Source organism: Rissa tridactyla, chromosome 8 (assembly GCF_028500815.1).
Source record: "Rissa tridactyla isolate bRisTri1 chromosome 8, bRisTri1.patW.cur.20221130, whole genome shotgun sequence".
Classification (NCBI taxonomy): domain Eukaryota; kingdom Metazoa; phylum Chordata; class Aves; order Charadriiformes; family Laridae; genus Rissa; species Rissa tridactyla.
Window position 1 is genome coordinate 44,837,900 of NC_071473.1, and position 11,726 is coordinate 44,849,625.

The 11,726-nt window shown below is 40.3% G+C and overlaps 1 protein-coding gene across 1 annotated transcript in view; it reads right to left on the reverse strand.

Moving 5' to 3' along the window:
• TESK2 (testis associated actin remodelling kinase 2) overlaps nt 1–11,726 on the reverse strand; it is an 86,602-nt gene extending 74,876 nt beyond the window's left edge. The window contains exons 1-2 of the mRNA XM_054211176.1: nt 11,490–11,726; nt 3,278–3,581 (exon numbers count right to left, since the gene is read on the reverse strand). Of these exons, the coding sequence (XP_054067151.1) occupies nt 3,278–3,499 (222 nt within the window). The 5' untranslated portion in view covers nt 3,500–3,581; nt 11,490–11,726. The remainder of the gene's footprint in view (nt 1–3,277; nt 3,582–11,489) is intronic.

Below are 11,726 nucleotides of genomic sequence, written 5' to 3' on the forward strand. Positions count from 1 at the left end.
ATGCTTAACTCCCCCACAATTACTTAGAGCTCCATCAGCCCCTTACTGATCTTCCCTGCTAGGAATTTAAAGGTTTGGGATCGTGGCTAGGCATTGTTACATAAACAGTCTTTGCCTAGCTCAATCTTAAAAGCAAACCTCAGTGTGCTGCACTTGCCGTTGAAAATTAGAATAGGCACTAGTCAGTCAGCTGCTTCAAACTAGATTTCTAATAGTTGGACAAAGTTCAGTTTTTCTGAAGTAGCTTCTCTAACACTTAGTATGCAGGCGAACATGAATTTGAATTGTTATAGTGATGGCTAACAAAATCAAAATGCTAGTTTAATACTTTATGCTGAATAAAAACCAAAGTTTAATTTGTGTACGAATAGAGGTGCACCAGAAATGCTAAAAGATCGTTCATAGCACATATGACCATTAATATATACATCTAAGTTGTAATGTATTCCTATTCCCAAATTAAGAGAAGGCAACATCTACCCACCGTGAGAGACTATATTTAAAAAGAAGTTTCCACAGAAAAGGATGGAGTGGAAGAAATCACTGAAAACAATTGTCAGTTACATAGCAAAACAAAAATCTCAAACCATCAAAACAGTCCAAGTGTTCTTCGCTAGAACACTTGAGTGAACCTAATGTATGACACTCACAAAACAACAGAAAAGTATATAATTGAAAAGTCTCTGGTGACATGGGAGTTTTGGAGACACCTCTGCTAATTTAAAGGGAAGGCTTCATTGCTCTTTTGAAGTTACTTACACAGTAAGTCTACAACTATCCTGTATTTTTCTCAAGTTCAATCATTTAGCTGTGAGCCCGCAGATCAGACTGAACTTTAACTGTGTCAAACCGTGAGGCTCTCCTTCCTGGAAGCACATCAAGGTTCTTGCATGAAATCTGATGATCAGCACAGTAGGATTAATGACAGAGGTGGTCAGGCTGATAAACTAGCAGAACAGAAACCTGCTTAAATGAGCATGGAACTGCATCTAAGATAAGGTCGTAATGCATTCTCACCCCTTTGTGCCAAAACTGAAGCGAGACCTTGTTTGAAACTGATGTGAAAGAAAAGACTTTATCACTCATTGTCTCCCGGCAGGAGGTCTGTGGTTGTTTCTGGGAAAACAGACACTAGATACTCTACCTACCATTGGTCTCAGAGTAGTGCCACTGATTGCAGACTGACACCATGTGATGTCTAGTTTAGCTTACTGAAAGGGGGAATGGCAGGGGAAGGTTTTTAAAGAGTTAGCAGACTTATTTATGCACAGGAAGGCAAATTGAGCATCAGGGATTTCTCTCAATCAACATAAGTTCTCCAACAGCTGTTTACCTCTGTATGCCAGTACCTGATTAAACCAAGTGCCCTCTTAAAATAAGATAGTCGTAATAAATCAATTACTATATGCATGCTGGAAAACTGCCTTTACTTTTAGCCACTTTTTTCCCCACCTACTTTTGTTTCCTCAGCAATCACAATACCATACCTTTCTGCTGGATATGCAAGCACCTTCCCTCAGGGCTCTTCTCTGTGATGTTCCTCACCAATCATGGTAAAATATTATAGCTATGTCACCTAGTAAGTCTGTTCACGAAGTATGTAGCTACTCAACTACAAAACTTTTTGAAGTTCCAACATAAATATGATTGGTAATACCACTATATGATAAATTCATAACCTAAGCACTGGAAAATCCAAGTATTAAAGAGGGCTAAATCCTGAATTTGCAGAATAGGGCAAGATGCAAGCTCTAATCAGCAATACTAAGACAACGCTAAGACAAAACTACTCCAAAACACGAATTCTGAAATTCACACAAACCAAGGTCTGTTATTCCTCAGTTACTTAAAGATGACCCAAGTCTATTGGTATCCTTATACAATTCACAGCAGCTTCGCCATAAAAGCTGTAAAGATGAGTTCCAGTGGCACACAGAACTTTATAAATCAGTTCATTTCACATGAAGAAATGTCTGGATACAAAGACATTTGCTACAAAATGCACTACAGAAAGTTTTCCAAACAGGAAAATAAAAAGAAAAAACAAACAAAAAACCAAAACCTTCTTTTCAATTGGTATACAAGCTGGCTTTATAAAAACCTGACCTGTACCAAGTCTCCTACACACCCCAAATAGAATTCTTCATGTCCACCCATTTGAAAGAATTAAAAACTTGTGTTAGTGGAAATTAAATTTTATATATCTAGCTAAACAGAAAAACTTGTGTGGAGTGACTTGCCTTTACATAATTAATGCTTTTGTGTATTAAAGCAACATAAAAATAATTTTCATTGTCTAATTCACATATCTATTCACAGCAATAAAGCTGGATAAGAGATTTTTTGGCTTAACTTCTTAAAGAAAAGACCACATGAGGTGTCATGGAATGGACATAATATACTGTGAGATAAAGTTCTCTGGCATTTCACTGAAATGGAAATAGTTTGGAGGGTGACTTCATCAGGAACTAGGACAAATGAAACAAATTATTTTTGCAATGCCTGAAAACCTGGAAGTCAACTCAATGTCCTATTCAATAATCCTTATAAAAACAGTCAGAACAGCAGAAATATCACCATCACTATAAAACTGGGGTTGTCTGTATGGTTTCACAAATTGCTTTACAAAGATATTATCCACTTCCCAGATTCACGGTAGCAAGTCATTGACAACATCAGATTTTCTCATTCATACTATTTACTTCAAACCAATCTCTGATTATTTGAGTTAAAGGCATGGCATAACAGGCAGCAAAGGAAACAGAAGACCACCTAATTGTATAGTAACTTCAGTGCAATAAATTTTGTAGTTTCAAATTCAGTAATCACCTGTAAATCTCCTAACACATGCATCTAGCGTTGGGAGGCAAAGACTATCGAAGGAATGAGTACAACCCCACAAAAATAAACTAGATAAATTAAAGACATTCACACTTACATATAAGGGAACCAATAGCCATTGGTGTTTAATACACTACATGAATGCAAAAATACATGGCAGAGACAAAAATAACCAAATTTTTTTAGCTTTTGCTGTTTCTTCCAAAATGCCTCTGAAACTCCCTCAAAAAATTACAAATAATAAAAAAACAGCTGGAAGAGTGTCAGAGGAAACATTTGAGACCTGCAAGTTCTTCATCACTCACATCCTGAATAAAGCAAATACAAGAACTAACAGTTGACTTCAGTGAAAAGCACTTCTGCTGATACTCTCGTACTTTCTCAGCACCAAACATGAAGCAATCAACACAAAGACAAGAACGAACTAAACACACACCTTGAACACCTCAGAGAAGAAACCAGAGCCGATTTTCTCACATGTGAAGTCATCAAGACGAGTCAGTCTGGAAAAGGCACTTATCAGGGCTCTGTAGGAAGACGTACAAACTCTTCCTATCTGGGAGACAGTCCCTTCTCCTCCAGCGCCACCATCAAAGTCTTCAGCGCGCTCCAAGCGTGGTGGAAATCCTGCTATTGAATTCCGCTTACTTCGGTCCATTTTGAAAACAAGGTTTTATTTTGATAAGGGAGGACTTCTCACATCTTAGGTAATTTGCTGTCTTCTCTACTCTTGTTGGAGCCTACAATACAAGAAATTGAGATTACCGTTATTGTAAACATATCTAATAAGTTTGCTAGAACTCCAACGCAGTTTACACCAGTTCAAGGGATTAAGGGAAAAAAAAAAAGCAGAAGAGATCCAAGTAGAGGCACAAAAACACAGAAGGGAAAAAAACAAAACAAAACAAAACCACCACAACCAACCACGCAGCATCATCAGTAAAGACAGACGATCTATTGAACTTTTCCTTTAGATTCATGCACACAACCTATGCTCTGGCTATTACAAGATGAATAGGTTTGGAACTCAAAATTTAACTAGTAACAACTTTCATTCCCCCCCCTTTCTTTTTTACTTAAATTCTGGTTGCTAAAGCAAGCAACTAAGCAGGAGGAAACCCACAAAATGTAATGTTCTAGTCTACTTCAGTAACAGTTGGTGACCAATCTACCGCTATTGCAAGAAACCATTTCTCATTAGGGACTGAACAAAGGATCCGTAACTTTAAAAGAACAGATCAACTTTCAGTTGACATAAGGAAAATCATCACCTGGGAATAACAGTAGCTGGAGCACCAAAACCTTTGTTTGTAAGCTTCCACCTATGAGTGTTCCAAGACCGATTCCTTAACTGGTAAGAACACAAGCTTATATCCACTGAAGATCTAGCCCCAAAATTTACAAAAACATCAACAATCCTGGTACAAAAACAAAGTATTCTTATAAGAAACTGCCAGAACAATTCTCCCCACAAACACACTTATAAAGCTATATTAATTTCAGTTCAACTGAAAACACAGGAAATAAGCTACATTTGCCAAGTAGAACAAAAGAAAAATAAGAAAAAAAAAAAAGGGAGGAGGGAGAAATAACAGTAAGGGAATTTTTTTTATTATTTTTAAGAGGATGATGAAGTAATCAGGATGACTCTGGAGCCCATCAAATTCAGCTTGGACTAGCAAACCTGACAGGTGGCCTATTTTTTTTTTCTTTAAGCCTTAGACTCAGGAGGTTATTCATCTTTTCCACACTTAACTGTTCATTTACAGCAATTTGGCGAGCCCCTACAAAACTTGAACAAAGTGAGCAGTCACAAAGAGGATAGATTTCTCTTTTTTTTTTTCCTGAGGGTGAATGAAAAAATGGAGGGAGGGGAAGGAAACAATAACATTAAGAAAAAAAAAAAAGGTGGACAAAATAATCATGAAGCAGGGAGCAGGCCAGGCAATTATACTTCTATTGACACAGATGTACAGAACCTGAACAATACACTAAATTTGAAGAGCATCTCAAAAACAGAAGCACACCAGCTGTCCTCTGAATATACAGCAGTGCTGCTAACCCATGTTTTGTATGCAGTGTATCTTTCAGAGATGCTCTGTTCCAATACATCAGAAAAACACATAGTCCTTCCCTGCCTTCAGAAGTAAGATCTGTTGAACTGCATGGAATTAATCTGAGGTTCTCCTCTCCAAAAAAGAGGGGAAAAAAAAAAAAGAAAACAAAACAAAACACCACCACCATATTTTTCAAGGGTGTTTATTTCAAACATCTTAACGCTTAGCTCTCTAAATGTGAGTTGGGCAGAGGTGGACATAAGAGAGTCTTACCAGGGCCTGATTAAGAAAATTTAATCTCTATCAAATCCCACATCATGGTATTCATACAGAATTTCATAGGCAGACGCCCACACACGTGAGCTTACTGCACTTTTCAGTTGATAGTACTACATAGTCTAGCGTTATGGCGTGGCTGACTGCCACACAGAAGATCAGGATCCAATTTCTGACCTCATATTCTTGCTCCATGAGCCTTGAGGGTCTGGAAACGGTACAGAAGCACCATGGGAAGATAAAGCCTGTTATATCTCCCCAGCGGAGAAAAATAGCCCAGAGAACCTCCTCAGCTATAGAGAAGATGCCCAGGAATTTTCAAGGCATACTTAAATAATTCCTTTTGATCTGAAAGGGACAAACTAGCACTTGGTTACTTTTCAAGGACATAAAGAAAGAACTGTCTATGGAAGAAGGATAGACAGGAAACCATGGTGTTAACAATTCATTTTCTGGAATAGCAGATCCAAGTATCTTTGGAGACTGACCAGAAAACCCACTGTAATTGAAGAAACAATTTCTTAGAACTTATTTGCATCAGAGTAGTACCCACACACACTAGACACTTTCCAAGGTAGGGAGTAAGCATTTGCCCCAGAAATGCACGGTCTGCCACTCCAGTATCACAGTAACACCATATGAAGTGGACCCTGAAGCTTGTAGGCACCCCTGCTAAATCTAGTGAAACAACACATCTGCACTGCAGCCCAGCAAATAAACTTATAGTCCTGATTTACAAGTTGCTCTAAGTTCTCAGGCAAAGCAAGATCTATGCAAAAACAAAACAGGGAAGACTGCTGTTGTCTTAACTGGAGGAAGACATCAAGTTAGGTAGGCTACCTTAAACCGAAGGAAAAGCCTAACCCTGTCTTAAGTATCCAGATACCATTAACAAAAGATCAGCTCTCGAAGTCTCTCAATCTATTTAACAACAACAAAAAAAAAAAATCACCCTCACACATACACATCCTTTTGATTGAAATCACATGGTGAACTTTGCAAAACTCTACACAAATCCCACAATGAAAGAAGAGATTCAAAGCACTTCACACAACATAAACCCCAAAAGGTTTTGCCATCTGGACTCCCAAGTAACCCATTCGTTCATTTTTGCCTGCTAGAGTTTGCCTTCTTTCCAGACAGCTACATGAAATCCTTGGAAATTATTAGGATAGAGCTCCATTTGTCTAGTATTCTGCCCAGGATTGCATATACAGAATTGGAGGAAAATCTCAAGTGGGCACATTTCCAAGTGGGCCTCCTGTCATTTTGGCCAATTACACTAATGATCACATTCTCAATGAAATCAACCAAGGTTTAATTGACTGTCAAGTCAGTCTGAGGTACTTTAATTTACTACCTTGTATGGTTAATTAAAGTGCACTGAACAGAATCCAAGACTATCCTGCAAATCCTGCAACCAACTAAAAAGTTGCTGGGTATTTTTTTTTTCATATTAAAGTTCAGCTTAAAAACTATTAAGTTGTGCTCAACAGCCAGTGAAAAAAGAGACTCTACACACTCTAAAAAACATTTCCCAATAAATTCTCAGCTTCAGAGCTCTTTTTCTGACATCCTTACACAAGAAAAAAAACACACTCCACTCTGCTAAGACAAAAACCTTTTAGAAATACATATCTCAAAATGCATACCTGCCCTACTCATACATTTATTACATCACTAAAAAGCACAATTTCAGTATGTTTCATGCCCTACCACATCTCAATTTCTTGGTTTAAAAAACAAAGCTTGAAGAAACAAAAAATTAGCCAAGTTAATATTATATTAAGATCAGTTTCTCCACTGCATGAATGCATTGATTTTTGAACTGCAGAAATTAGTCTAAATACAAATATTATCAGCATTTATTTGGTTAATTAGAGGTTTGGCTTTGGAAACCAATGCCTAAGCCCACAAATATTTAAAGATGGAAATCCCATAATAGCACACTCAGTTATACCCCACACATCAATGTAAAACTAACAGGTGACATATATTAGCCAGTACTTAACATTTTATACTTCACAGATATAAAAATGGGTAAGGCTTCTCAACTTTAGCAGCATGCCTCCAATGCCTCAGGTCCTTCCAAAAACATTTCAATTCATTACTAAGACTTTTTGTCCCCTGTATCTTTATAAATATGTGCATATGTGCACTCAAATGTCAAACTCACAATTTCCTAAAAGATGGCCTTAACAACAACAACCATTTTTAGACACAGAAGACTGTCGCTAGGCATTCAGCCTGGAAAGCAATAAATCTGGTGGATGCATGTTATTAATTTGAAAAGGTTTTCTGAAGAACAAGATGCCAAAGCTTTGACATAAGTCATTTGCCAGGAGTTAACTGTTTAAACTCATAGTCTGATGTAGCTTCAAAACCCAACACTACAAAAACATGAAGGAATTATGCTGGCAAGTGTCACTCAACAAAATAATAACTTGGGGGGGCGGGGAAGGGAAAAAGAATTCACTGCAGTAATGTGCAAATTTCAGAAAAGCTTCAAAGGTATGTAAAGAACAAAATCTGACTGAATTGACTTTGTGGTCATAAGCCTAGACAGGAAAAAAAAAAGTTTGGGAATGAAACACAAGAAATCAAACTAAGCAGGTAAAGAGAACAAGGCATTCCACAATTTTGTTCTCAACTGCTCTCATACACTTTCCTAACAGAGGAAAGTTACTTGGTTTGTCCATAACTTTCTTTGGGAGAAAGACAGTATCAAATATTTATTTACAGACAAGTAACAGAGCTTGCACTATGTTTGGCCCAGCTCATTCTGAAACTGAAGTCTTTTTGTCCTTTTGACTACTTTTACAGGGTAAGTCTTATGGTTGAGTTTATAGTCTTAGTTACGACGTTGCACTCAAACGTGAAAATCCCAACATTTTCTGTTTTCATTTAAGTAACATTTTGCTTTAGTTTAATCTCCCTTGTAGGGGATAATTCCTAGTTCTAGCCAGTACTGTCACAGTATAAGCTTCACACAAGTAGGGCTGACATTCCTCAGAAGAGCCATGCGTTAGCCCTACTACACCACTCCAGAAACTGGAAGTCTGCTAAACTGCATCGTGGTTTTATAATGCAAACAAACCTCCACAAGAGGCTAAGCTGAAACAAACAGTTCATTTATTTTGTGACTGCAGCCAAGTTTGAAAACAGTAAGAGAGACCAGCCATTAACTTACTGCAGCGCTCAGGCTTCAGGGCCAAGGTTGTAGGTTTAAAAAATATTTGCATCAAGCGTAGACATAAATTCTGGCACATGTTTAGAAGGCAAACATAACTGGGGGGAGGAATATTAAAAACCCACAAACAAACAGAAAACCACTTGATCCTTATGCCCATAGTATAATTGCCAACAGTTTCTAGGGTCCAATTTCAATACAAAAATAAACAGAAGGACCTTGCAAAAATCCATTCCTTTCCTAGCCGGGTTTTAGTCACTCCAATCCACAGTGCAGACAGACTCCAGCCTAGTTAGAGCATCGTTAGAGTTAAATAATCACTCAAGTAGATCATGTACAACACACAGCTGCTGCTTCAAATGGATAATTTTAATATATTAAGTTTGCCTAACAAAACAGAGCTCAGTAAAGACACCAAGAAGCAGTTCATGCCTTCCAGGTGTCAGCAGGCTGACATTTGCTTAGCTCTTGAGAAAAACAAAGGGAATCAAAGCCTTCCAATACCAGCAGGTACTGTGACATCTCAATAATCAAGGAATTTCCCGCTCAGCCTCTCCGCCAGGTTTATGACCAAGGGCTGACAGCTCTATTAGAACTGGGGAGGGTTCACAGGAGACAGGAAACAACTTTCCGTTGTTTCGATGCAGCCAGTGAGACAATCCACCACAGCAAAGGCAAGAAAAGAGAACAGGAATGCTTGAAAGAAGGATGAAGATAAAGTAAGCAGATGGAATTTCATACCCAACTGACCTCTCTTGGACACAATCTTACGTTTATACGTCATCACACCAGGCAGTCCATATTTCTATTTTCCAGCTGAAAGTATCATCTCCAAAAATATTTAAAACACATTCTGTAATCTACCCTTAAAATACAGCTGAAATACCAGTCCATGCTAGTGGTTTCATGTTACGGTTAAACAGTCAGTACCACGTTTACTTCAGGTACCGGCTGCAGAAGCAGAACAGTAACACGGTCTTGACTAATTTATTTATGAATTTTTGAAGCGAGAACAGGGCTTCCCAAACCTATTGTTGTTAAGGTATTGGAGACACTGGAGTCTGCTGGTATTTACATCTCAATCTGAAGCACCCTGGATACCAAGGGGAAACATGTAACTCTCAGTTTGTGAGCCGCAGACCTGGAGCGCACAAAGTCAGCCTTCAAAAGCAAAGTTATCTCAACTAATTCAAGTCCTGGTTGCAAGAGCTGCTACAGCTTTCCAGTACAATCAATGGGACAATCATATAAAAAAGTGGCTTAGCCACTACCAGAAACATGTTTAACTTCAGAAAAAGTAACAGGACCATATGAAAAGAAGCTTCCTATCAAAGTCAGAAAGAGGACGTGGCAACAGATAACAGATGCAGCCAGTGTGATAGAGTTGCCAACTATTAGATGTACTTACTGATAAATACACAACCTCAAACGAATATTTTAGGGAACTAACAATCAGGAAGAGGGCTTTAAAAAAAAATAATCTATGAACATTGACCATTTTTTCATCTTGCCTAGAAAAGCACTTATTTTTGTGCCAGGCTGCAAGAATACAACAAAAACTTTGTCATTGTGCAAATGCACGGTTCTCAGCTACAGGAAGAATGCAGAAAGGGAACCTATGATGCAAGTGAACCACAAGCTTCATTCTTTTCTACAGCAGACACAGAAGCAGCAGTCTCCTCCTTTAACCCTGCATTTCTTTCATGGATTTGTGAAATCATTTGCATAAAGAATTACAATGGCAAAAGCAAACATATAGAATCAGAGGGTTCAACTAGGTTACAGGAGGCCTATACCACCAGAACACCTCACCTGGACCAACTTTCTCCTTCCACGGTTACAAAAACATTAAGCACAGAAGCAAGGATTGCTCTGTCCCTATTTCCTGCTCTGCTCCCACTGCCAGCTGTTCATCCTAATGATACAGCACAAAACGAATTCCAAGTAAAAAACATAGGGGAGCACGCACTTTACACCAGGTACAGGGAACACACCCCTTTGCCTTCAGTTCAAGCTGCTCATGTTTTGCATGCAAGTTTTACATGAAGACAAACCAAAACAGACAATGGAACTACACAGCCCCATCTACAGCTGTACAGTACACTTCTGCAAGAGTCAGAAAATGACACTTTTATTGGCCTATCAGGATATGGTACGCAACAATAATTTCCAAAGATGATGACTAAATGGAAAGGTTTATGGTTAGTCCACTGGGCATATCAGAGTGTCTCATAAAAAAACTTATCTTAGGTTGTAAATTCCACTGCCTAATTAAGTCCATAGAACTGTAAGTCTGTTGATTTTGCAGACAATAAAGTATGCTAGAACTCTGATCCCCACTAAAATAAAAGAATAGTCATTTCACTCGAGACATACAGGTTTCTCATAAATAAGCAGAAATATTACCTGTAAGTATTTTTTAGGGGGACAAACAGAAACGGGTAAACTTAAATAAGATTCAATTCAGCACTCTTGAAATTTTAGCTTTCAACTATCAAGGTACCACCTGTCAGAATAGGTGGAAAGTCCCCCGTACTTAAAGCAAATACAGTTCCCACCGTCAAAGGAACGCAACATTACGAGTGATCACCTGCACTTACACAGCACCTCTCACCCGAAGGCTGCAGAGCAAACACACACGCACATACACCTGAGCAGCCGAGCCTGTCATTAAAACATGATTCACCTATTCCTACGGGGTAGCACTTAAAATAGCAAAACCCGAGCCCAGCTTTCACACCGCTTGGCAAAGCCACCATTTTCAAGGTAATCCCCACGCGGCTGGGCAAAGATCCCACGGCCGGGTTCGGACAGACCCTTGCCCCCAGATCAGGGTTTCGGAAGCCGGCTTCCATCCGCGCAAGCGGGTGCTCGGGCGTCCTGCAGCACCCACTCCCCACCCCCGCCTCACCTCATGGCCCGGGGCGAACGCTTACACCTGCTCACCCAAACGCATCCCTCGCCTCACCGCCTTGGCGGGAGGCGGGACGGCGGGGACCCCCCCTCCGCTATAGGGCTGGGTGCCCTTCCTCGGAGCGGCCCCCTTCCTCCCTCACCGCCTCCACACGTAGGGACCGTCCCCTCGCCGGACACCCCCCGCCCGCTCCCCGCGCGCCGGCCGTTACCTGAGCGGCGGCGCCAGCAGGGCCTGCGGGCGGCGCGGGCTCTCATGGCCGCATACCCCACCCGCGGCCAACCCCCCCGGCCGCTCAGCAGCCCGGCGAGGGTCTGCCCCACCGCTGCGGCAAGCGAGGGGGCCCCATGTGAGGAGTGAGCCCAGCTGCGGGACCCGGGGCCGCGAGCGCCGCGGCTCCTCCTCCTCCTTCCACCGCCCCCGCCTCCTCCTCCTCACGCGTCCGCGC